At 42.5% G+C, this 27,701-nt stretch overlaps 1 protein-coding gene across 1 annotated transcript; it reads right to left on the bottom strand.

The window, feature by feature from the left end:
- Positions 1–3: 3 nt before the first annotated feature.
- On the bottom strand, positions 4–25,716 carry PGGT1B (protein geranylgeranyltransferase type I subunit beta). Its single transcript, XM_063454104.1, has 9 exons — positions 25,466–25,716; positions 21,263–21,381; positions 18,547–18,614; positions 14,020–14,171; positions 12,554–12,686; positions 9,274–9,319; positions 5,015–5,199; positions 3,047–3,155; positions 4–1,926 (listed from the first exon to the last, which is right to left on the bottom strand). Exons 1-9 carry the CDS (start codon positions 25,672–25,674, stop codon positions 1,745–1,747), a joined length of 1,203 nt encoding a protein of 400 aa, XP_063310174.1. The 5' UTR covers positions 25,675–25,716; the 3' UTR covers positions 4–1,744.
- Between the last annotated feature and the right edge of the window lie 1,985 nt (positions 25,717–27,701).

The following is a 27,701-nucleotide window of genomic DNA, read 5'->3' as shown; positions in this document are numbered from 1 at the left end:
ATATTTTTTTTTTTAAACCGTGTTGACATTTTTTTATTTTATCAATTTTGTCCCTATTTTAGGATAACTCTACCACTCCACATAACAGCACTTCATTTTCACTGTCAGAGTTAGTCACTGAAATAAAAATTGAAAAAAGTCAGCTATGTTTTCATTACGGCTACTGTGGCTTTAAAACTGACCGTTATGACAATTCACGCTTCAATTAATAACCCTGTGTGTTTGCAGGATGGATAGCAGCAACTAATGAACTTGAGATGACTGGGTTGACAAGAGGGGGAAGGGTAAATAGAAACTCCAACAAGTGTTGGGAAGAAAAAGCAAGCAGAATGGAGAAGCAGCCGTAGCCCAACCCCCAGGATTACTTTGGTGGTTGGAGGGGAGTAATTCACTATAGATTGGCAGATTAGGTTAGCTGGGGGCTTCCACTTATGTACGAATTGATGCCGCTTATTTAGACTATAAAGTGGAAAATACAACAAAATTGCCAAGCATGTTCAAATAAGGATGGTTTAAAAATAAAATTTAAAAAAATACACAAACAATTGGCCATAGGGGAAGATGATGTAACTAATTAGTTTGTGATATTCTGTGTGATTATGCTAAAGGAAACCTCTATTTGTATGTTCGGTGCTTGTGTTCTGCAAACTAAATTGCACTATATCTTGATAAAGGCATTGAAGGTTATAGAAACTGTCATACTTCAACAACTCTGAACTCATCAGTGTACTGAGGATTATTTACTGAGCTTGCCAGTTGGAGTTTGGAAACAGAAATGTAATCTACCTGCACTTAATCAAATAAATTTGAACAGCGATTGCAATAGAGCGGATCAGCTGGCGATATGGACTCCATTTTATACCTCGCCTGACTAACCTCGTATGAGACATCTCCCAGTGTGGGAAAGCGTGTTTGTGAGTCACGGGTACATATACCGTTGCACTCACCACCATATCTAGTAAGCAGTTATCTGTTTACCAATCTTGTTTTATTTAATTATTGTGCACCTTATAACTTTTAATGATTTATGTGTAGATGTATTTGTTCTATGATTAAAATGATTAAGTGTATAAATGTGTTGAGTAGCACTGAATGAAAGGTGCCATTTATACATCATATATACAGATCTGCACTATTACTATCTTAATTCTCTTTTTTATACATGCAAACATATGAATTTGAACGTGTGGCTACTATCCATTGAAGAGTATAAGTATACCCATTCCTTCATTTTCTAAATCTTTGTTGCATGTGGGAAGGGGTTGATCACCTAAATGTCGCTCCACTTCTTGTAATATTTTTTGAATTATTTATATTGTGTGGTGAAGGGAACACATTGAAGTGTTGTAGCTGGAATATATAATAATTCTGTACATAGTACATCATCAATTTGTAATTAAGTACAGGCTATATTTAATTTTTGCCCTTATATATAAATTGTAAATTTTAGCGCTCCGAGAGTACTTAATTTTTTATATATATGCTGGTAGTGTCCCTTCTATTCTAGAAATCTCAGGTAGATAATGAATAGCTATCCACAAAGAACTAATGGGTTATAAGTAATGTCAACATACAAAACATTTTATTGAGGTACAAGGAGAAATGGCTGAAGGCTGCTGTACAGGGAAGTGACAAAAACACTTTGATCGAATGACTCCAGTACGAAAAAGCACACTTGGTTAATACATGGCTTTAAAAGTGAGGCTACAATTCTGCATCTCAATGCAATACTGCGGGAAGTCAGTCAAGTACAGACGTGCCGGTCATCTGAATTTTTTACATAGTCCTTTAATTTCCATGAGTTGTGGAGCTTCCGAAGATGTTTATATGTAGGAAGGCTTACATTCAGAGCTGGATGGACTTCTTTAATACCTGCTTCCCCCATCAAAGATAAGCCACAGATCCCAAAGTAGGCATGCAATGCATCTGAAAACATGTAGTTAAGGAAGATGACATTACAAATAAATTAAGGCTGGTATAGTTACAGTATATCTAGCATGCAAACAAATTACATTTAAAATTAAATTATATGTACATGCTGTGCTAGAAAATGGGTGTATGTATCAAATTTCAATATTAACATTTCACACTACAGCTAACCTGCGTTCTAGGCATGCCGGGATAAAAACAGCAGAACTAACTGTGAAAGAAATCTCATTGAACAGGTTCAGAAGCAATCTTCTGGTAACATAATGAAGCCGTATATTTCCAAACGACACATATGTAGATAAAAAGTTCTAACTAATTTAATCTATGAAAATACAAATAAAATTGTTTACATTTACCTAATGTAGACATGTTGCCTTAAATAAACTAACTCTTCATAATGTAAAGAGCATGATGTAATTTTAAAAAAAAGTTTATAATAATGCATTTCAGTCTACCCCCATTAGAGAACATTTTGAATTATGAGAACAATGTTAACCCATTAAGGACCAAACGTCTGGAAAAGAAGGGAATCATGACATGTCACACATGTCATGTGTCCTTAAGGAGTTAAGCAACTTGCAAAACCCAACTGGAATGTAAAGGGATACTATAGTCACCAAAACAACTTTAGCTTAAAGAGGCAATTTTGGTTTAAAGATCATGCCTCTGAAGTATCACTGTCCAATTCACTGCCATTTAAGAATTAGATCAGTTTTCTTCCTGTTTATGCAGCGCTAGCCACACATCCCCTGGCTGTGACTGACAGCCTACATGAAAACAAAATGGTTTCATTTTCAATTAGATGTAACTTATCTCCTGCTATGTAAATTGAACTTTAATAAAACACAGGAGGCTCAGAATTTGCAATAAAGGAAGTGGACTATTAGAGGACTATTTACAGGAAGTTTTTAGGAAGACTGTAAGTCACATGCAGGGAGGTGTGACTATGGCTGCATAAACAAAGTGATTTAACTCCTAAATAACAGAGAATTGAGCAGTGAGACTGCAAGGGCATGATCTACACACCAAAATGACTTAATTAAGCTAAAGTTGTTTTGGTGACTATAGTGTGCCTTAAAAAAAAAAAAAAAAAAAAAAAAAAAAAAAATCCATTTACCTGGGTGACTATCTGGCCATTTTGCAAAGCCTCCAACAAGACGATCTTGTGTAGACAAGATAAAATTTCTGTTTTTCTCTAGATGAGTATACTTGAAGATGTCTAGAAGCTGTAAATGAGAGAAGGAAACACAAACAGAAAAACTTTAAAGCAACTGTGTTTAATAATGAGAATCTCACCACATAATGTACGCAATGAGCAGAAGTAGCCAAGACCTCAAGCCAGTCAGTATAACCTAATCTTAATCCTCCCCACCCCCAATTACATGGTTTTATATATTTAAGTAATGTGGTTTTACCTCCACTCCTGCAGGTAAAATCACGGACCCTGAGGTCGGTCTAGCTGAACGCTGTAGCTTCAGTGGGTCTCCCTCAAGTGTTCCCAAGTGGGTGCTGCGGAGGAGCAGGCGCAGGAGACTGTGGCGGCGGCAGTCTGTTCCACACCTCCTTGGTCCCCACACCTGCTTCACTTCGACCCGACACCAGACAGGCAGGCAGGCGTGTGTGCTCCCGGCACAGCCTCTGGGTCTCAGAGGCCTATCACTCAGGTTTGGTGGGGATGTTCCTGAGTGGCTTGTGTGTTTAGGCACTACCGAGGGACTCCATCGAGAGGGCAGACAATGGCAGAGACATGGACTCTCAATCATTAGGAATCGGCTGACCAACTCATACCTCTTTGCCAGCAGATAGGTTGTATGTTCACGGCCACACTCTGAACCTAACTTGCAATGCTCTTGATATTTTGTTTTTAGTGATATCTCTACCATAGTTTAAATCTTTGGACCCAGTGGTTTATTTCTATCTTAATGTTTGCTCAAAGTTCTATGCCTCAGCGTGTTTTAATCACTCTCTTTACATAGAACTAAGTTCTTGATGCCTTTTCTATTACAAAAGTGCGTATCATCGACAATTCATATTACTAATTATTGTAATTTGTCATATTGTATTCTTGTTTTCTTGGTTTGTCATGGCAACGTACTACAAAAATAAAGTTTGACACACAAAAAAAATGTTCAATAGCTTGCTTGTAGGTATTGGTAAGGGTCCTGAAGGCATTAATAGCAGTACAGCTTACTTAAAATGTTGGCATTAAATGCACTTTAATCTTATATTTCTAAAATAAAGGTATTTAAAATGTGTTATTGTAATTTTTATCATTCTCTGGAATACTAACAGTAAAATGGTAGAGGTGTTTCACTCCTCGTTGACTGTAGAAATGGTATCACCCAATTAACCTCATTCATTGTTTGGAAGAAGAGGGTTAGTGGACATTTTCAACTCATTTGCAGGGTATAAAATGAGTGACTAGTGGCTTCTGCCCGAGAAATTTGTCCCTTTAGAGTTTTTCTGTTTTAAAACTACATATTCCACTATGCTTTGTCATGCTAAAGGCATGCAAAGCATCAAGGGAGTTGTAGCTCTACAACAACTCGGGATTCTACCCACTGGGCACCCTTGCTCCAGAGGCTGGTAATCATTCCTGGAGTATAAATGAGGATGAGTGAGGCTTAAAGAATGCATGCATGCGTACCAAATGTATCAGTAGAAGCATCAAGAAGAAGTGCTGTCACCCTTAATATGGAAACACAATGAAGGTAAGTGCTTTGGTTTCCTGTTAATTGCCTGCAGCTCCTTCTGTGAGTGACTTGAGTTTAATTAACCGAACAGGAAATAAAACTTCTAAAGCACAAACTTCACAATCTAAACCAGTTAGCAGGGTCATGCAAGGCCCAGGATAGCTCTGTAGAGTTAACTGGATTTTACTGCAGAAGCAAACTGGAATCAGGAAATGCAGCCATGAGTGCCTGGTCGGACCCAGGTAAATTGTCAAACTATACAATTTTTTTTGACTATTTACTGTGGGACGATGAAGGGGGGGGGAAAGTATATATTATACACTAGCAGACATAATTACCAATGGCCTTTAAATATTTTTTATTTATTTTTACATTTACATTCTGTGATTTACCGTTAAAGTTGCTCCAACCCAAAATGAGTAACACGTGTCAACAGGTTTGTTTGGTCTGCCTTGGAATCCATCTTGTTGCCTCATTATGCACCATCTTCTAATTCTGTTCAGCTCCTTCTCGGAGAACACTTCCTCCAGCTTTCCCATTAGACAAAGCGAAGCAATACCACAAAACGTAGAACCACCTGTTCCCCAGAAATAAAATTTAAAAAAAATAGCATTTTTAAAATAAGAATCCTGTTAAATGCATAGAATAAATAAAAAATTGCATGCACATCAGTAAATGTATTTTCCACTGTGCTGTAGGATAAGTCAAGTAAGTCGGAGCTTCATCACCGGCAGCAGCAATCATGCACTAGCAAAACTCAGGGTGGCTACTATGTAACGCCATGTATCTGTCTGTGGCGAGAATGTAGTCAAAGTAGTTTGATTCTATAAATAAAGTTGATTTATGCGGGGAGCTCATCCTCTATGCGGCCATTCAGCTTGGCGGTCAAGCCATATACAATACATGGATAAGATGTTATCTTGAGCATGAATCCTCAGAAACACAAAATAACCTCACAAAAAGCATAATTAAAATAAAAAAATAAAAATAAAACACATAAAAACAAACAAACCCAAAACCTGATTCATTCAATATCAATATTCAGAGCGCTAAAGGCTGGTTAACCCTGATTAGCCACGGTGTCTGAAGCATGTAAGGAGATCTTTTAATTGCTCTCCCCCCCTGTGTTCATTGCTGGTACCTTCAATATACACCTTTTTCCTTATCGTGGTGATCGCTTGTTTTTGCCGTTTTGAACAGAACTGCCTCATTTGACTATTTAGGATCGGAGCCACCTAACCTGGCGTCTTCCATGGATGGAGGTAAGTGGAGCATTGTCTCTCTTAATTTATGTGTTCTCTATTATTTATTATTTGCCCCCGTTTTGGACATATCCTTTAGCATTTGGTATGTTACACTCCCTGGCTGCCAGTTACATAACGGATCCTGATACTTCCTGGTTGGTTAGCTCAGTGAAACTAAACTCAAGAGCCAGACATTGCCTAGAGTACCTGCCTTATAAAGACTGCTCATTGGGCTGCATTGGGAAGTGTGTGATTGGACAGCCACAGAAACTGTGTTAGAAGAGAGTTGGCAAAGCTTCAGACAAGAAGTCTGCAGCTTTAAAAAAAACAACAACAAAAAAAAAACAGAATTAAATATATGCATGTTTTCATCTGGGATATATCTACTAAACTGTATCTTTTTACATGCATTTGGGCACTGGAGTGTCCCTTTAAATGACATTCAGGAGAAGGTAGGGAAAAAAAATACGAATCACACGGTCTGCCTATCCAGACCCTCTTTTCTTATATCACTTTCCAAACACAGGCTCAAAAAATGGAATCAGCTGTAACTTGAACTAATCTCAGGAAGTCTGTAACATTAATGTCCTGGGTGCTATCCTGATATTAGAGGCACCTAAGTTCATACAAACATGCATACTCATACTAAAAGTGTTAAAGGGTTACTCATGGCCACTTTAGTGTCAAAGTGGTAGTGATGCCTGGAGTCTGCGTGTGCAGTGTTTTGCACTGCACATACTGAGTTTAAACCACTCCCATGTCTGCATCAGGGGGCATCATTAGCCATAATGTCAATTCTGTGCATTTTTCTATCACAGAATTTAATTCATTAGTAGAAAGCGATCAGCTGATGCTCTCGACCAATGAATGAGCCTCAAGATTGGCATCTGCAGTTCTGCAAAAGCCAGATGTTGTAAACCTGAATTGAGAGGAGAGTCTGTGCATGGTGGGAGCTCAGGTAAGAGGACAAACCATTGCAAAATAGTTTGTTGCATTACTAGAGAATGACACAAGGGTATTTCTACTCTTACTGTGCTATAGTTCTTACAATGGTTGGAGTAAACCTTTAAGGTCTTGTTGGGTTCTTTTACAATTAAAAAAATAAATAATTCAAGAACAAAACAATTCACACCAAAAATAATGTACTATACAGTGAAACCCTAAAATATGCATCCTCTGCCCAAGTACAGTCAGTGAGAAAAATGAAAACAGGCATTTACAAAAAATAAAATAAAAAAAATTATATTCTACGAATAATTCTCACAAGACGATATTATTTTTAGTATAAAAGTTTGCCCTTTTGTACATTTTCAAGTGTGACAAACAACAAAGTTATGCTAAAATTAGGTAGATCCTTTGAAATAGTGGTACAGAGAAAGCCTGCCACTTCCAACTTTAGGCAGATTAAATTACTGGGGCTATTTGGCAGACAAAAAGATCACATTCCAGATTTCATCTACTTCACTGGGAAATTCATGGCCACAGACCAATAAAAACATTCCCAAAATTAAAATCATGAAAGCTAAACATGCAAAAAACAGGTCCAATACCATGGAAATCAGTACTAAAGGAATTAGAACACAACTTTCAAAGTATCCATCCTGAACTGAAAAGTCATCCTATTTGAGAACATTTAAGCCAGTTCCTAATTATTAAGGCTAAATGATGTGCTCTGTCTTTTGAAAATGCGTTCTACAATTAGTTTCCATATTGATACTAACCCAAGATGGTGAGATACATACATGCTACCTGGTTCCCGGTATATTTTACCTGGTTAGTCACTCCCACCCCATCACTGCCGCCTGAAATTGGATTGGCTAATGCAGGTTTTCACTTCAGCATTAGGCAAGTGGCAGGCAAAGTGGCTGGGCTGTAAGCTTAGTAAGGTTGTTTTGGTGTATAGATCATGCCCCTGCACAGTGGCATACACATGACCAATGGGGCCCCTGGTGCGAAAATTGATCCGTGCCCCCCCCACCCCAGCGCGCTTACTCTGCACGTGGACCGCAACACATGGCGGCGGGCACCTGGTCTCAGGAGTTGCAGGGCTGCGATCCCTGCGACCGCGGTATGTACGCCAGTGCATGCAGATGCACACACACTTAAAGGACCACTACAGACACCCAGATCACATCAGCTCAGTGAAGTGGTCTGGGTGCCAGGTCCCTATAGTTTTAACACTGCAGCTGAAAACATGTTTCACTGAGGGTTAATCCAGCCTCTAGTGGCGGTCTCATTGACAGCCGCTAAAGGAGCTTCCGCGATTCTAAGACACTGAACGTCCATAGGAAAGCATTGAGTATTACTTTCCTATGGGCGGTTTTAAAGCGCGCGTGGCTCTTGCCACGCATGCGCATTCGGAGCTGAGAGGCGGAGGGATCCCCAATGCCAAGGGAGTCCTGCGCTGGAGAAAGGTAATTGCTTAAGACACACACACACTCTCACGAACAGACGCATACACACTAGCTAACAGACACACATACATACACATTCACTTACAAAACATACACTCACTGACAAACACACACTCAGTAACAGACACACACAGTAACACACTCACTGACACTCACTAGCAGACACACACTCAATAACAGACACACACTAACACATTTTTTTTTTCTATTTAATCCCCCAGCCTCCTTACCTTTTGGGTCCAGGGAGCTGCTGGGCCCCTGGTCACTGGGCGGGCGCGAGGGTGCACTCTCCCCTGTGTGCTCCCTCTTCAGCTCCCTCACGCGCCGAACTGATACCGGAGCCGGAAGATGGCGTCCGCCAGCCAGCCCGGTGATACCAGGGCCAGTCTCAGGGGGCCCTGAAGTGGTCAACTCCTGGGCCCCCCAGGAGAAGAGGCTGGCCACAGTGGGTAGATACCGGGTCGCAGGGCGGCCGGGCACCCTGGTGGGCCGGGCCCAGTCACAGCCGCGACCCCTGCGACCCCGGTAGGTACGCCACTGCCCCTGCAGACTCACTATTCAATAATCTCCCTACATACTTCTGTAAAGAGAAATCTAATGATTGAATGTCCTTTATTGTGCGCGGGCGCACACACGCACGCGAGCTATGCACAATAAAGGACATTTAATTATTAAATTTCTCTTTACAGAAGTATGTAGGGAGATTATTGAATAGTGAACGGGGTCGCGGCTGTGACTGGGCCCGGCCCACCAGCCCTGCGACCCGGTATGTACGCCACTGCCCCTGCAGACTCACTATTCAATAATCTCCCTACATACTTCTGTAAAGAGAACTCTAATGATTAAACGTCCTTTATTGTGCGCGGGCGCACACACGCACGCGAGCTATGCATCAAAAAAGCTAAAACAAGTTAGCTGTGAGAATAGTGGCTATTTAGTGCAATTCTAAAAAATGCTTTAAAACTAAATTAACAAACAAAATTGTAATCTTACCGTGAGCTTCTAATCCAGCGCCCTGTCCCAGTGCATTCTCATAAGACTAAGAAATAAACCAAAAATATATAATTAGCCAATTATAATTATTTAAATCTTCAATTACTTCAAGTAATAAGAGTTATATTTGGTTTTGGGAAGAAAAAAAAAAAAAATCATATGACATTTGAAGGCACAATATTTCTTTCATTGTGTTTTAGACCCATTCATCGTCTTGAATAATATAATTTATGACTTTAACAGAATAAGCCCCACAAGTAAGTCTGTCTAGTGCTCTAAATGGTTAAAATAAATACAGTTAAATTACTTTTAGATTTTGGAATGCCACTTCATGAATTTGGGGGGGGGTGGGGAGGGAAAATCTGTTCCATTTGACACCGATAAAGATATCTTTAATGGGTTACTCCAAGTACAATAACCACTTCACTGATTTGAGTAACAAGTGATCGTGTTACTTGGAGTCTGTACATATTCAGTACAGTTTAAAATGCTCCACATACAGAGAAAATGCAATTTGTTGTCAGAGATATAACTCCAACTCCAGTAGCATCATTAACCCCTTAAAGGACTACTTCAGCTTAATGAAGTGGTCTGGGTGCCAGGTCCCTCTAGGATTAACCCTTTTTTGTTTTATAAACGAAACTGCTATGTTTATAATAGGGTTAATCCAGCCTCCAAATCCTCTAGTGGCTGTCTATTCGGGTTGCTCTGATCATGTTTATCAGTATTTATGTATTTACCATCCTCTTGGTTTAACCCCTTAAGGACACATGACATGTGTGACATGTCATGATTCCCTTTTATTCCAGAAGTTTGGTCCTTAAGGGGTTAAAGGGAAATTCTAAGCACCATAATCACTACAGTTTAATGCTTTTCTGCTGAGCTGACACCTGCTCCCACTTTAAAACATTTTGACAAAACTGGAGGGATTCGTATGACTAATATATCCAGCTTCAATGTGCTTATGCTGATGTGAGTGTCCCTTTAATGTCCAACATGTGATCCTTAACTTGCTTTTATTATTCACGCGAGTTCTTCATCTTCTACTTTGCATGTTTGTTGGCCAAATAAAGATGTAAATATCTTATTTAAAATATGTGCAATGTTACATTGTTTGATATTCAGCTATGGCAGCAGGACAATGTGCTTTTGTTGACAATTTTCATAAATGCGGCAAAATTTGCAAACCACCAAGCCCTTGGTATAAAGCAGAGAGGCTGTCATAATTTGCAACATTTCTTTTTATATGTCGATTTTTACATATATAAACAGGAAGTTAGTGTGACAGAGAATCTGTCACTTGGGGTGGGAGTCTCTGTATTTGTTTGTGAAGTCTCAACATGTCTCCTGGGTGCTGATACGTCGTGGAGAACATAAAAGGGAGATCTCCTTAACCCTTCTTTTTCACTTTTCTTCTATCACTTTTTTTTTTTAAATCTTTTCTCAAAAACCCTAATGATCAATATGGTAATTAGCTTGTATGAAATATCATGTTTAATTTGCATATGTATATTTTTATTTGATGCAAGGTATTTTAAAGAAGGGATGTGGCATTTAGTTCTGGGAGCTGGGCAGGCAATTTACTCTTGGTCTTTACTATGTGGGTGCCTTGGGGAGAGATGCTGGGCACGTGCTCGTGCATGGAGGGTGCGATCTGCATATGCAGACCACAGTAATTGGTCACTAATAACGTGCAGCTATCTGACTATGGGGGGAATGATTACTGTGGTCTGCACCCACAGGAAGAGCAGATCTTGTGCTCCTCCGCTGGATCACCAGGGAACCAGGACCTCCACTGGACCACTAGGGATCATAACAACCCTGCAGCCATTCATGCCTGCCGATCAGAGTCATTTTATTCTAAGTGTATTTTGATTTTTTTATATATATATATTCATTCTTTGTGTATATTTATGTATTTTTTGCATAATTATGTGATATTGGTGACCTGAATGACAACCCAGGCAGAAAGTCTAGGTCATTTCATTTCCAAGCCTTATATTTGACCCTGTAACTTTCCAAAACTCCATAAAACCTGTACTGTTGTACTCGTGTTGCATCTCTGAACACAAATATAAATGTTTTCGAACAGTAAACCATACGACAATGGTGTTATTGCTGATAATACAGGTTTTGTGTGAAAAATATGAACAGGAAGTTTGTCCAAGATTTGTGACAAAGTGGCTGCTAAAAAAGACTAGACATATCCCATTTTGAATACCCTGGGTTGTCTACTTTTGCAAATAGTATGTTTTATGAGGGTCAATTTCATTCCTGGGCTGCAATGCAGTCTCATAGGCAACATAGGCCCAGCAAACCAATCTGGCAAATTTCAATGTGTAAACAAACTGAAAGGGGAAAGCTCTTTATTTACTCCTGTAACTTTCCAAAACCCCCATAAAACCTGTACATGATGGGTACTGCTGTACTCGCGAGACATCGCTGAACACAAATATGTGTGTTTTATTGCAGTTACATGTCATGCAGAACTTGTAAAATAAAATTTCTCACTTTTTTAAAATGTTAGTCATATTAAATTAGGTTTCATATATAAACATGTTGACGTGAAATGAAAGCCCTATTTCTCCTGAACAAAATGATATATAATAAGTGTGGGTGCACTTAATATGAAAGAGGTGAATTATAGTTGAACAGACATATAGTTCAAATTCCAGGTTTTTGTTTTGGTCCTTAAAGGACCACTATAGTGCCAGGAAAACATTCTCGTTTTCCTGGCACTATAGTGCCCTGAGGGTGCCCCCACCCTCAGGGACCCCCTCCTGCCGGGCTTTGGGGAGAGGAAAGGGTTAAAACTTACCTTTATTCCAGCGCCGGGCGGGGAGCTCTCCTCCTCATCTCCGCCTCCGATCCTCCCTTTCGGCTGAATGCGCATGCGCGGCAAGAGCTGCGCGCGCATTCAGCCGGTCTCATAGGAAAGCATTTACAATGTTTTCCTATGGACGCTTGCGTGTTCTCACTGTGATTTTCACAGTGAGAATCACGCAAGCGCCTCTAGCTTTTCAGAATCCAAGAGTAGAATGGATTTTCAGTTTCAATCCAAGAGTAGAATGGATTTTCAGTTTCAATCCTCAGCCAGAACATACTTCCATACGAAGTAGAATGCAATGCCAAGTGCTAGTAGTTAAAGGGTGAATCTAGTTAATTTCATAGTAGCATGCACTGGCATCTCTATCAAGAAGTTTGGGATTTGAAGAAAGAAAAAAAAAGAAAAAAACAAAAAACTAAAATGTAAGTATTTGTGCTTTGTCATAATCCTTACCGTACTTCTTCTAATATAGTCAATAGACTTTTCCATGTCCATTCCTGACCAGTCATCCAGCAAATAACAAATGCAGGATGCACAGTACACAAACCGCATGTCATTCTCACTGCCCTCAGGCACAGCACAGAAACTAAAAGAGAAATATATTTAATTAAAGAGTGCATAAAAAATAATATCCTGCTTACACATCCATATTAGCAAAGAGAATATAAACATGAATAAGTGTACTTTGCAAATCAGACTCTTTTTATATTGTCTGCTTTACTAAACAGAAGATTGACCCCATTCATGGTTTACAGACAAATACTTTTACACTATGACAGTCTAAGAACATGATCGGTCATTGAAGAGTTAAACATAAAGCAAATTACATACACTTTAACAGCAAGGGCAGAAAAAAAAAAGGCATTATGTTTTTATCCTAAAATGAAATGAGGAGTAGATGAAGAACTATGAGATCTGAGAAATGCACATAATAAGTGAGGTGCTATGCTCTCCCTTCCTTCAATTAGCCAGCTCTACCAAATTTATATCCAAGTTTTGATTGCAGTTTTAGGGCCGACTCACTAGACAGTGCACCAAGGGAAACTATAAAGGTAACTTAAAATACGTTTTTATTGTATGCATTCACTTTATAATGCATTGCAGCGGCTCTGCCACCCCTCCCTTCAAAATTAGTATTTTATGAAATTTAATCTTTATGAACTACTCACATTGACAGTCACAACTTAAACAAAGACAAAGTATGGACTACTTCCTACATTTGACAAATTGGCAGGGTTACCGCCACCAAGTTGGCTTATTTATGGAGGCTCCCACAGCTTCACTGGATCCCTTTATAGATCTCAGTGTTGTACTCTACGCACATGCACGAGAGTAAAACACTGACATAGGTTCCTGGCAGATGAAGCAGAAGAAGCTGAAGAGAACTAATAGGAAGACCGTGGTAATAGCTATGAGGGACAGGTTCAGGTAAGTAAAACATCTTCCAGGGGGGCAGTCACCATTTTAGTTCCTTGTGAAATATCCAAAGACCCGAGATGATGACAGAGCCACTTTAATAATAGGAGGTAATTTTTATCCCAAAGTTTCTCCGAAAGGAGAATCCTAGTCTCTTACATAGACCCCAGTTATGTACCCACACACATGTGCACGTGTAGACCAGTATTGCTCAACTTCTGCCAGGAGCAAAAGATGGACTTGAACCTGAAGTTGACAAAGCATTGACACTATCCACTGTTGTCACTGCCATCCACTGCTTTGTGCCTATGGGCATCTGATATGTAATTCTAGTTCTGTGCAAATGTAAATGTCACTCAATTTTAACCCTTTAAAGTAACAACTCAACAGGAAAAATAAAAATGAAATACATAAATACATTGCAACTGTCCTCCCAAATGAATCCACTAACAGAAAACACGGTGTTGCCATAATTAAAATTATAAAATACTGTACATACATACCTGCCATCAGGAAGCTGGAGCGCTCGCAGACCTGCAAGGCAGGCTTGTTTATTTACTCGGCTAAAATCATCCCCCAGTATAAGCAAACTGGAGAGAGCAGTGTATGTCATTGCAATGTGACCACTGTCATAGGGGTGATACAAACCGTGTCCCTGCAAAGAGAAAAAAACATTTAAAGCTGTAAAGGTTATGTTGCTTGAAGTATTCGTTTAAATTATTTATTTACATGTACTCTGTTTGTTGTAGCTTTCTGCACAGGACCAGACCTTAGTGACCAGACCGTTTTTCAGTTTTCTTACCGTTAAAGGGACACTATAGTCACCCAGACCCCTTCAGCTTAATGAAGTGGTCTGGGTGCCATGGTCCCTCAGGTTTTAACCATTCAGATGCAAACATAGCAGTTTCAGAGAATTTGGGGTTTACATTTGGGGTTAATCCAGGCTCTAGTGGCTGTCTTCCAGACAGCCACTAGAGACGCATCTGCGAAGCTGGAGGCACATTTCGCCTCCATTGTGCAGAGTGTCCATTGGAAAGCATTGAGAAATGCTTTCCTATGGACACTATGAATGCACGCGCGCTGCGCATGCGGCTCCAGTGACATCAGACGGGGGAGCTGATGTCGGACGGGGAGGAGAGGTCACCAGCGCCAAGGGAGCCCGGCGCTGGATTAAGGTAAGTGGCTGAAGGGATTTTAACCATAACAATACTAAAGGTTAAAATATTGCCACATGGTGAGTGAAGATGTTTAAAGTGCAGGAGTGGGAAGGGAGGTCGGAGGGTGTAAAGGGCCCCGAGCATGGTGCCCACCAATACATCAGAGAATATACTTGAAATTACTTATTTCAAATGTAGTTGCTTCCTGTATCCTGTGGATATGTGGAGTTATTTCCTGCATCTCAGGTAGCTTAGTGAATAGTGATGTCCCGAACAGTTCGCCGGGAACCGTTCGCCGGCGAACATAGCTTGTTTGCGGCGAACGAACATATGCAATGGTCGGTCCACCCCCTATTCGTCATGGAGGTGGGAGGGAGGGTCTGCTGCTGATTGGCTGGAATGTGTCTGCTGACTGTGAGGTACAGGGTCGAAGTTTACTCAATGATGACGAATAGGGGGCGGACCGACCAAGCTATGTTCGCCAGCGAACGGTTCCCGGCGAACTGTTCGGGACATCACTATTAGTGAACTTCCACGCTCTTGCTATAGACAACTGTGCTGCTAGTAGAATGTATATACTCAATCTCCTCGCATCAACTTAGAGAATCTCAGGTATCATCAATAACAGATAGCACGCTACGAGCTGCGGCAAATCCAGATTTTAGACCTTTTTTTTTTAATTCTTTTTTTTTATTCTTATTCTTTATTTTTTTAGTGCTTTTAAGAGAACAACATGCTTGGGGTACCCTGACGGCATTCCCCATGATTTTTCAAAACATTTATAACAATCAGGAGTATGTTAGAGCTTGCACATTTTTTATATTTAGTATTCAGTTGATCAAGATAATTCACAAATTAACTTTTGTGGAGCGTAAACGCAATTTAGGTAGGTCAAATAAAAAAGGCAAAACATTGCTAGTAATAAGGTTGCTTAGGTAATAGTTAAGATTGAGTAACATGCTGGACAGGGCACAACTGCTATTACTTGTGTCGTGACTGGTTACATGCTAAGTAACGCGCAGTTGAGCTTGTTTAAGTGTTAGTTAGTCGATTACATGCAAGGTAAACGAGATTATTGTATTGAACCCTGGGGTCGAGCCAACTGCGTTTAGGGTAGGTAGATAATGCACGCAGGAGGCATGTAAAATAAAGAGGTATATGTTCCGGCAGTTGGTGATAAAATAAAATTATGAGTGATTATGAGTAGGCAGGCTTGTCTAGACTTTGACTAGAGTCTACGCTTGATCATAGAAAAATCTATCTAGACTAGAGAGGAACGATAGTAAAAAGCAGAGTAGCAAGATTGAACAGTTGTTTATTCCCCCTAGGAGGCCCCCCTTTTGGATATTAGCAGACACTCTAGACTCTTCGGTTCGATTATAGTGCCAGGACAGTCTGTTTCATGTATATGAGTTGATTAGGCAGGGCAAAGGCTTAACTAATAAACTAAATAATGAGCTGAATTACTAAACGAAATAATAAGTTATTGGGTGAAGAAAGAGTCAACAGTCCCGAGTCCCACCATGCAGCCTCACTCAGCCTGCACCCTCTGTGGGCAGAGTACAGTCCAGTGGTAAGGGAATGTGTTAATGCTGCCACGTGTGTTTCGATTGCCAGCAGTGAGTAGACCAATTAAGTCCCGCTCTGTCCCCCAGGCTGTGGGCGAGTAGATGATGGTATTTCTGCCAGTGTCCTCTGGCGCTTTCTACGTCTGTTATGAGTGTAGCCCTGTCCTGCTGCGTGTCTGCGGGCTGGGTGTTTCGTGGTTCCAGGGTTGCTGGGCAGGAGGCTCCTTACGGTGAGTTAAGGGAGGGTGCCTTTTGTTCTGAGCGTCAGCTCCATGGGTCTTTGTGCGAGCAGACAACTTCGGGTTGGTCGCTGGTGACGGGTGCTGTGGTGCCGCCGCTTACTTGGCGTTTCCCCTCCTCCATCTCCATCAATTATTCCGCACATGGTCTCCACCATCTTAGGTTTGGGCCCTGGGCCTGTGTGATGGCCGGGCGTCGTTGCCGGATCTCCGCTGCCACGCTGTGAGTGCGGCTATGGGGCGAGGACCGGGATCACCCACCCGGTCCAGAGGGGGAGGAAACAGGGACGGGTACGCAGTGAATCGAAGTGCCGTTCAGGCTCCGTTAGGCAGGATAGTGGGGTGGCGGCTAAGTTCCCGCTGTGAATCGCAGAGATCTCACCTCCGAGGGACTGAAACTACAGGAGCCAGCCTCTCCTCGGATCCGGTAGCCTTTGTGCGTCGTGGGTCGTAGTGGTAGGTAGTTGTAATCGCTGTAAAGCTTAAATTACTGGCTTAATCGTTTGTATTTTGCAGGAGCCGAGCTCTCCTGCGACCGTCCATCTTGGCGGACCCCCCCAGATTATAGACCTTCATTAAACTTCATATTTATGACCAAAACTGTTGCACCAAGGGGCAGGCCCACCATATATGCATTAAGGTACAAAGTCCAGAACCACAGCATCAACACTGTGAGGACAGGGATGGAAAGATTTTGCGGACTCTGGAAGGCGTCCTATACCATCTCATAACCAATTTGTGGTGCATTGAGGTTTGTACATTTAGTAATTTTTTGCACAGAGCATTAAGCACAAGGTGGCAATCCCTTAATGAAAATTGTATTTGCAAATCCTCTTCTCACTTCCACATGTAGTTATAGTAAGCTCATGGAAAGCTAAATGAAAACCATTATAAACGGATAAGAGTTTCCGCCTTCTCTGTGTACCCATACAATGCCCCAGTACCAGAATGGGAAAAGCATGGGCCTCCCCTCAATGGCAACTAAAAGTGGAGCCAAGTGCTGGATAATAATACATTTAAATTGAAATTAGGTGATACTGTAAGCAACCGCTAGTTCTGGTTTTGGAATCATGTGAGTGTTGCTGAGTAACAGATAATTGGGTGATACGATTTTCCTCCCATGACCCCAAGCGTATATAAGGGAACAGTGCCCACAGAGCACCCAGCGGCGCATGGAAAAGAATGTATTGCACTACTCCACACTCTTTAAGAAATGTATTCCACAGTTACCCTGATAATTTAGCAGTGAAATGAAGAATAGACTTGTGAAAAATTTGACAACATCCAATCTGCTAGGGTGCATGGGGAATGGGAATTAAATTCAATGTCTATCCACTGTGCTTCCCCACGTGGTGTGAGCAGCCCAATAGCCTGTGCCAGGATTCTAGCATTGTTCATTCTTTGACATTGATAGTGGATAATTTAGTAGCAATCAGTTTAGAATACAGCTTTACGTCACAATTCGAAAGATTTGGGTCTAAAGTTAGCACATTTAGTGGGATTCTTACGCACTTGGGTAAATGAATAATATGCGCTTTAAGCATTTCACCCGGCAATGACCCCCCCCCAGAGGTGCTAGAATTGAATACTTTTAGGAGGTAAGAACCATGCAAATGGAAAGATAAACGCCTCATAATCCATCCGGGCCTGGTGCCTTATGAGTCAGGAGGGCTGAAACCGCGGCCAGCAGTTCATCCATGGGGATGGCAGGGTACCCTGAATAATTGTGGTAGCTCTACGGATGACAAGGTATTAATCGTCTCCTCTGTGGGCTGAAACACTCCTTGTTGTTCCATTAGATTATGCAGTTTATAGGAAAATTTGCAAACTCATTTGCAATAAATCAAAGATTAAGAATTTGCCACCCTTTTTCATCCAGCAAGTAAGATTCTTGAACTTGCTATTTTTCCTCCAATTGGCAGTATGTGCATTTATGTTTTCTTTTTTAACCCCTTAAGGACACGACATGTGTGACATGTCATGATTCCATTTTATTCCAGAAGTTTGGTCCTTAAGGGGTTAATAAAAGTAAAGTAAAAAGTTGTGTTATGTACATCCTAATTTACCTTTGAAGGGTTAAAGGGCAATCCCAAACATGATGAGCCGCGAAAGCCACAGTGATCAAGATTTGATTCTGCAAAAGAAAAGTAGTTTATAAACTAAACTGATCAGGTCAAGATTATTTTTATACTTTTTGAAACAGCAATTACTAAATTTCCATGTCAAAAAAACAGTCATTCTTGCATTTTTAATAGATCTCATGTGTCCTTAAGGGGTTAAGGACAAAATAGCCAAATTGGAAAAATTCTTTAAGTCCGCTATGCTCTGGTGTTAAATTTCACTTTGCATTTTTACTTTATTAAATAAACCTATTAGTTTTATAAACAGTTAGACAAGGTTAAATGGTTACTCATACCCTTTTGAAGGGGGGCCCTTCTTCTGTGTAAAATGCCCTATTGGGCATGCTAAACTAGATCCCATCCCTCTGTCTGCCTTCCAACCTGCACAAAATGGTTTTTACTTACCTGGAAGCTCCCGGCGCTGATTTCCACGCCTCCTTCTGATGTCAGCCAGGAGCCTTGTACGGTTCAGACACAGGCTTCTAGTTGAGAAACCTGTGATTGGACCATTTTGCCGGCCTTAGAGGGCATGCACGGAATCTGAGCTGGTGAGGGGAGGTGGGGAGTGAGTGGGGAGTGAGTGGGGAGTGAGACGGGTGGGAGTTTAAAAACAAAACAAACAAAGCAATTTCTTGGGTGGGAGGGAGGGGAGGAAAAACACTTCCCATTACATGCAATGCCTACAAGGAGAAGCTCAATACATCCATTGCCAGCGTGCTGTGTGCACTAACAACAGAGGTATTTTTTGCTTAAAATAGATATTAGGCAGCCCGGAACAGAGTTTTGGGCTGCCCAAGTCACATGTGTAGGAGGTGTAACTAGCCCCTGGCACACAAATAAACCTTTGAAAGTGCAGTATTTCAAGCAAATACACTGCACATCTAGGCTTCAAAACACTGAAGTACTCATGGTGATTGGAGTAACCATTAACAAAACAAACCCCTAAAAATAAACTCTTTCAGGTGTAGGCAAAGTCACTGTTCTCTCTATAGTCCTGACACTGCATTGTTTGACATCATGCTTTCAAATTTATTCTCATCACCTCACTCGAATGTGCCAGAAATATGCATGAGTCTGCTGTATTACATGACTTGATTCGTTAGGGTTCAGTCAGCAACCCTTGAAAACTTAATTATTGGTTGCTCATTCCTTTAAAAGTTTGACAGCATTGTAGTAAGCACTGCTTCTGGTCTTGGGATAGAAACTATAAATTGCATGATAAAAAAAAGGAACTGTAAAAGGAAATTCAACTAAAACGGATTTGATTGACAGTACACCAATATCTGGCTAATAATCATATTTATTGGATTTAAATTAGATGCTAAACCTTAGCAAGTGCCTAAAGCAATTTATCAAAAGAGTTAGATTTATGCAGTTGGCAATAGTCACTTAGAAAAGCATATGCTGCCATCTAGTGATAGAACCATGCCTCCCAAAGGAGGCCAGATTTATTATAAAAATCAAAAATGTGTCTACCTAAAGGATTAACAAAAAACGTTAAGAGTTTAAAAACGCCAGACAGACATCAAAAGGAACAGGCAAACCATGCAGTTACATAACCCCCTCAGAAAACTGCAGTTCATTGTAGTGGCCATGGTGCTATAAGTGTATATACAATATTTTATATCAAACCATTACGGAGCAGTCTGACCTAAAGGAACCCATACCACAACGCATCTTCAACTTCAAAGACAATTCAGAAATTACAGTTCTGCATTAGAAGTTTATAGCTATTAGACAGCAATGAGGCTCTGGTCGAAAGCACACTTACTTATAAAACAAATCATATTATAAAGCTTGATAGAAGGAGATATATGACTGCCAGTTTGGGGTCAAGAAGGAATTTTCCCCTAGTTTGTTGCAAAATTGGAAGCGCTTTAGATTGGATTTTTTTTTGCCTTCTTTTGGATCAACAGCAAAAACCTATGCGAGAAAGGCTGAACTTGAAGGACGCAAGTCTCTTTCACACATGTAACTAGGTATGTATAAAGGGTAGTGCACCATAGATTGTATAAAAGTGTTTTTTTGTGTAAAGGAACCAGATCATACTAGGGCACAGTAGGCATTCAAAGACGTTGTGTGACATTTGGAGAGATCTTCAGATCTTCCTTCCCAATAAAATTAAGATATGTTGGCCTAGGTATGGGAGATAGGGCAAATTAAGAGTATATGTGTGGCACTCAAATGTTTAATAAAAATGTTACCTAGATCCCAACAACTAGAAGAAAGACATCAAACCCGGCTTCAAACAGTTTGATTTGGTGGGCACCTATTTAAAGGAACACTTAAGGCACCAAAACAACTTTCGCTTAATGAAGCAGTTTTGTGTATAGATCATGCCCTGCAGTCTCACTGACACCAGCAGATATCCATTGCCAGCATGTGTGCTGACGACAGATACATTATATGCACAGAATTCACATTAACACCATGAAAGTCTAGTTGCAGGCTGCTGCTAACAATGCTGCTGGAGTTACACCTTCAGCAGCAAAAGTAATTACCTCTGTATGCGCAGCGTTTCTTACTGAAGTGCTACACATGCAGACTCCTAGCACAATGACCATATCAAATCAGTAAAGCAGTCATTGTGCTTGGAGTAACCCTTTAATAAATTGAAAAATAATGATTTATCAAAAATTATAATGATTTAGAATTTACTCACGGTCTTCAGTGGGGAGAACTTGAAGTGAGTATATCCATTCGATTATTTCTGCCTTATTCACCACGTGCAAAGAGTCCAGCATATCAAGGCCAGAAAGTGCAAAAAATGCAATGGTCAATCTGAAAGTAAAATATGCATGGATTTGGTGTTTCTGTCTCTGTACACTAAACTGTACCAATATTATTGAGCATAAATATACATTTGTCCATTAGTGACTTCGGACTTTACAGTCATACCAGTATATGGAAAGTATGCTTATATAAATACACAGACACATACATACACTACTCCTGAAGTATTTCTAATAAACTGCTAACTGCAATTTTAAATGCATGTGGCACAATGAGAATTAATTTATATACTTTTCACAGCAAACTTAGCAAGCAATATAAAGAATTTTTTTAAACTTAACATAATACCTAACTTTTAGTTATTTGGTTGAGCTAAAAGTAGGGAAGTGAGAGTTACTCTTTAACCATCCTTACTTTAGGTGCTGCTTTCTTCTTTCTTCAGCTCCAGGCCCTACATAATCCAAGAGCTACGAAAGCACAACTCATATGTCCATGGAGGATCCTGCAAAATCACAGGAGACTCCATAGACCTATCTTTGCCAGATTCTCACAGACATCGCATGTGATGGCTGGCTGAATTGACAAAAATTGATAACGGAAGATCTCACTTTATGTTTTGTCAATTTCAGGCTTTACCATAAGGCAGAGTAGTCCCTGATAATATCTTTTGATTATGTTGAAAGTTAAACAGATTGAAGGTGACAAAGCTGTTTTAATAATGTTCCCTCTCCTGCTCACCTTTGTTGATAGAGAGAAATTAGAAAGCCTGTTAGTGAAGTAGAATGCTATCTCTGCATGGTGCAGTAGCAAAAACAGTTTTCCCCACTCTCCTTGCACACTGCATGTGTTAGTGTCTGAATATATGTGTTAGTGTCTATACTGTAGGAAGGTGATCTAGTAGCGATTTATGCATGTCTGTGTGCAAGAGATTTCTAATAATGTGCGTTTGGCTAGTTAAATATTTGTGCATGACAGTGGTTAATGTCATGAGATTATGATTATGTACGTGTAAGAGACAATGACTAACAGCAGTATTGTCCAGTGTGGGGCATGGGCATTTTTTTGGCAATGAAATACCATAGACATCCATTGCTTATCACACAAGACAATGCCTATCACAACATATGCTGTTGTGAGTGGCAGCTGATGGGAGAAGTTCCTACTTGAAGATTAGCAAGAACCTTTTTGGCAAAATGTACTCCCTACTTTCGTGAATAATTTATTTGATGTTGATTGATAAAAAATAAATAAAAATAAAAGTGTGAAATATCACTAAATATAAACAGGTCCCTAATCCTACCCTAATTTGAAACCTAACATTAACCCTAAATGTCCCATGTCCTAAGCTTAGTGAATGCACCAACTATAATGAAAGTGTAAAACTAGTTTTACTTACCTTCCAGGACCTTGGTGTGGAGGAGTAGCAGGAGTGCTAGCACACATGTGCAGCACAGGATCCAGCTGATTTCCCTCACCGGAAGTGACGTGAGTAGGGGATTTTCACAGGTAGGGAAATTTGATAGAACACAGGCACTAACCAGGGGCGGCAAAAAATGCCACCCCCAAATGTCCCCATATTTCACCTGTCATGGGGAGGCCACCTGGTGGACCCCCCCGGCGGGCGCCTTTCAGAGGCAGCGAGGGAGCCTTGTTCTCTCTGCTCTGCTCCCTCGCACGCCATTTGCTGATGCCTGGAGCCAGAATATGACATCATATTCCGGCTCCCGCGGCATCAGCAAACGGCGCGCGAGGGAGCAGAGCGGAACAATAATAGCTCCCTCGCCGCCTCTGATTAGAACAGCCGTCTGCCTCACTGCAGCCCCACTGGATCCCAAGGACCCATCCATGCCAGCTTTCCCAAAATGTAGGGAGGCTGGGTGGGAAATGTTAAATATGATAATATTATTAATTTGTTTGTATGTATGTCTGTTAGTGTATGTGTGTGTATATATGTATATATCTATCTATTAGTGTATGTGTGTGTATATATGTGCATATATGTGTTAGTGTTTGTATATATCTATATATGTCTACTAGTGTATGTGTGTGTGTGTGTGCGTATGAGTATTTACGTTTGTTAGCATATGTACGTGCATCTGTTAGTGGATGCATGTGTATGTTTGCGAGTGTCTGTCAGTGTTTGTGTGTCTCTCTGTCAATGAATGAGTGTGTGTCAGATCAATGACGTCTGTGTGTTTGTCATTGAGTGTGTGTTACTGTCAGTGTGTATCTGCCAGTGTGCGTCAGTGAATGTGTGTGCTTAAAGGGACACTATAGGCACCCAGACAACTTCACCTCATTGAAGTGGTCTGGGTGCAGTATCCCAGTCCCCTTAAACCTGCAAGTGTAATTATTGCAGTTTCTCAGAAACTTCAATAATTACTTTGAGGGGTAACTCCACCTCTAGTGGCTGTCTAGTAGACAGCCACTAGAGGGACTTTCGGATGGTTAGGTGACCAAAAGTCGCCTAACTGATGCTGGACGTCCTCACGCTGTGCATGAGGACATCCAGCATCTGCTAAATACCCATAGGATTTTAACCCCTTCAGTGTCGAGTGGGGGAGGAGAGGGGGGCACTATAGGGAATTATAGTGCCAGGAAAACAGCTTTGTTTTCCTGGCACTATAGTATTCCTTTAAAAAGGAGCAGGAAAAAGTGGAGTCTAAAGAGGAAGGGGTGGGTTCTTAATCAGGAAGAGGTGCACCCTTGACAGGAAGGGTTGGTAAATTTAGATTAGGGGTGTGCCCAGGTTTAGTCATGCCTAGGGCAGCACAAAACTAAAATACACCACTGTGTGAGTGTCTAATTTTGTGTATGCGCGTCTGTATGCACCATAATAATCCTGCATTACTGCAAAGTTTAAGACTACTATACACTGAGTCACAGGTCTGAGTTTATAAATGATGCGATTTGCAAATTAGTAGACTGTATAAAGTCGATCATCCTGGCAGCCTAACTTCAATGCCAAGGAAGCTCTCACTACCAGAAAACATAACCTGCAGTCTGTCACACAGGGAGTACAGCACTTCCTAACTCTCACAACTTGAAAGTGGACGAAAAGGATACTCAATGTATACATCTAGTGTACTCCAAAAATAAGGATACTCAGTGTATACATCTAATGTACTCCAACAATAAGGATACTCAGTGTATACATCTAATGTACTCCAACAATAAGGATACTCAGTGTATACATCTAGTGTACTCCAACAATAAGGTTACTGAATGTATACATCTAGTGTACTCCAACAATAAGGATACTGGATTTATACATCTAGTGTACTCCAACAATAAGGATACTGGATTTATACATCTAGTGTACTCCAACAATTGTTAACTGGAAACTCCCAACACTCCCACCCACACCTGTACCCAGCAATGTATTTACAGCACAGAGTGTACCATGGATATATGAATTCAGCACATTTTTAATAAAGAGCATATGTGGCATAACTTCCATCACTGTAATACTATACTAAATGTAGCAGAGACCGGCCAGGCTGGCATGCAGGGCTCCCATAGCACTACACACAGTGACTGGCTGGGACACACGCCGGGCATGGCCCTCCATGGGAGCCGGGTGTCAGTGACTGGCACACGGGGTGTCCATGTCCTGGGGCCGGGTGTCAGTGACTGGCACACGGGGTGTCCATGTCCTGGGGCCGGGTGTCAGTGACTGGCGCACGGGGTGTCCATGTTCCCGGGGCCGGGTGTCAGTGACTGGCGCACGGGGTGTCCATGTTCCCGGGGCCGGGTGTCAGTGACCGGCACACGGGGTGTCCATGTTCCCGGGGCCGGGTGTCAGTGACCGGCACACGGGGTGTCCATGTTCCCGGGGCCGGGTGTCAGTGACTGGCACACGGGGTGTCCATGTCCCGGGGCCGGGTGTCTCAGTGACCGGCACACGGGGTGTCCATGTTCCCGGGGCCGGGTGTCAGTGACTGGCACACGGGGTGTCCATGTCCCGGGGCCGGGTGTCTCAGTGACCGGCAAACGGGGTGTCCATGTTCCCGGGGCCGGGTGTCAGTGACCGGCACACGGGGTGTCCATGTCCCGGGTGTCTCAGTGACTGGCACACGGGGTGTCCATTCTATGTCTATGGTGTCCATGTTCCCGGGGCCGGACTCGGTACCTGCTGGTCTCCAGGGAGGCACACTGCTCGGGCAGGGCTTGCAGGCTGCGCTGGAAGTATCTCACATGGCGATCAGGGAGGAAAAGCAACCTCTCCTCGGGCAATCCATCCTCCTCCGCCGCCATGTCCCCGCAGCTCAGGGCCTCCTCTATCACTGGGTTTAGCAACAGCACTACTTCCGGGACAGGCGGAAGGCGATCTGCTGCCATGGTGACCGACCTGGAAGGATCTCTCTGCAGACACCAGTGTTCTATCAGTCTGGGCTGCCATCACCACCATCACTGCTCTCGGTGCCAGAGGGGAATAGGGGGCTGGGGGTGTAACTTTACTGCTCTCAGTGTCAGAGGGGAATAGGGGGCTGGGGTGTAGCTTTACTGCTCTCAGTGTCAGAGGGAAATAGGGGGCTGGGGGTGTAACATTACTGCTCTCAGTGCCAGAGGGGAAAAGGGGGCTGGGGGTGTAACTTTACTGCTCTCAGTGTCAGAGGGGAATAGGGGGCTGGGGGGGTAACTTTACTGCGCTCAGTGTCAGAGAGGAATAGGGGGCTGGGGGGTAACTTTACTGCTCTCAGTGTCAGAGGGGAGTAGGGGGCTGGGGGTGTAACGTTACTGCTCTCAGTGTCAGAGAGGAATAGGGGGCTGGGGGTGTAACTTTACTGCTCTAAGTGCCAGAGGGGAATAGGGGGCTGGGGGTGTAACATTACTGCTCTCAGTGCCAGAGGGGAAAAGGGGGCTGGGGGTGTAACTTTACTGCTCTCAGTGTCAGAGGGGAATAGGGGGCTGGGGGGGTAACTTTACTGCGCTCAGTGTCAGAGAGGAATAGGGGGCTGGGGGGTAACTTTACTGCTCTCAGTGTCAGAGGGGAGTAGGGGGCTGGGGGTGTAACGTTACTGCTCTCAGTGTCAGAGAGGAATAGGGGGCTGGGGGTGTAACTTTACTGCTCTCAGTGTCAGAGGGAAATAGGGGGCTGGGGGTGTAACATTACTGCTCTCAGTGCCAGAGGGGAAAAGGGGGCTGGGGGTGTAACTTTACTGCTCTCAGTGTCAGAGGGGAATAGGGGGCTGGGGGGGTAACTTTACTGCGCTCAGTGTCAGAGAGGAATAGGGGGCTGGGGGTAACTTTACTGCTCTCAGTGTCAGAGGGGAGTAGGGGGCTGGGGGTGTAACGTTACTGCTCTCAGTGTCAGAGAGGAATAGGGGGCTGGGGGTGTAACTTTACTGCTCTAAGTGCCAGAGGGGAATAGGGGGCTGGGGGTGTAACATTACTGCTCTCAGTGCCAGAGGGGAAAAGGGGGCTGGGGGTGTAACTTTACTGCTCTCAGTGTCAGAGGGGAATAGGGGGCTGGGGGGGTAACTTTACTGCGCTCAGTGTCAGAGAGGAATAGGGGGCTGGGGGGTAACTTTACTGCTCTCAGTGTCAGAGGGGAGTAGGGGGCTGGGGGTGTAACGTTACTGCTCTCAGTGTCAGAGAGGAATAGGGGGCTGGGGGTGTAACTTTACTGCTCTAAGTGCCAGAGGGGAATAGGGGGCTGGGGGTGTAACTTTACTGCTCTCAGTGTCAGAGGGAAATAGGGGGCTGGGGGTGTAACTTTACTGCTCTCAGTGTCAGAGAGGAATAGGGGGGCTTGGGGTGTAGCTTTACTGCTCTCAGTGTCAGAGAGGAATAGGGGGCTGGGGGTGTAGCTTTACTGCTCTCAGTGTCAGAGAGGAATAGGGGGCTGGGGGTGTAGCTTTACTGCTCTCAGTGTCAGAGGGAAATAGGGGGCTGGGGGAGTAACTTTACTGCTCTCAGTGTCAGAGAGGAATAGGGGGCTGGGGGAGTAACTTTACTGCTCTCAGTGCCAGAGAGGAATAGGTGGCTGGGGGTGTAACTTTACTGTTCTCAGTGTCAGAGAGGAATAAGGGGCTGGGGGGGGGGGGTAACTTTACTGCTCTCAGTGTCAGAGGGGAGTAGGGGGCTGGGGGTGTAACTTTACTGCTCTCAGTGTCAGAGAGGAATAGGGGGCTGGGGGTGTAACTTTACTGCTCTCAGTGTCAGAGAGGAATAGGGGGCTGGGGGAGTAACTTTACTGTTCTCAGTGTCAGAGGGGAGTAGGGGGCTGGGGGTGTAACTTTACTGCTCTCAGTGTCAGAGGGGAATAGGGGGCTGGGGGTGTAACTTTACTGCTCTCAGTGTCAGAGAGGAATAGGGGGCTGGGGGTGTAACTTTACTGCTCTCAGTGCCAGAGAGGAATAGGC

This window comes from Pelobates fuscus, chromosome 5 (assembly GCF_036172605.1).
Source record: "Pelobates fuscus isolate aPelFus1 chromosome 5, aPelFus1.pri, whole genome shotgun sequence".
Lineage (NCBI taxonomy): Eukaryota > Metazoa > Chordata > Amphibia > Anura > Pelobatidae > Pelobates > Pelobates fuscus.
The sequence above is the reverse complement of the archived record's forward strand: the minus strand, read 5'-3'. Positions and strand labels throughout refer to the sequence as shown.

Excerpts from the sequence above, each read along its gene's own strand:
- PGGT1B (XM_063454104.1), bottom strand. The coding sequence starts at position 25,674 with ATGGCAGCAGATCGCCTTCCGCCTGTCCCGGAAGTAGTGCTGTTGCTA. Across the intron at positions 18,615-21,262 it reads AGTTCTCCCCACTGAAGACC|AATCAAATCTTGATCACTGT; the intron begins GTGAGTAAATTC and ends TTTCTTTTGCAG. Across the intron at positions 12,687-14,019 it reads CTCCAGCTTCCTGATGGCAG|TTTCTGTGCTGTGCCTGAGG; the intron begins GTATGTATGTAC and ends TTTCTCTTTTAG.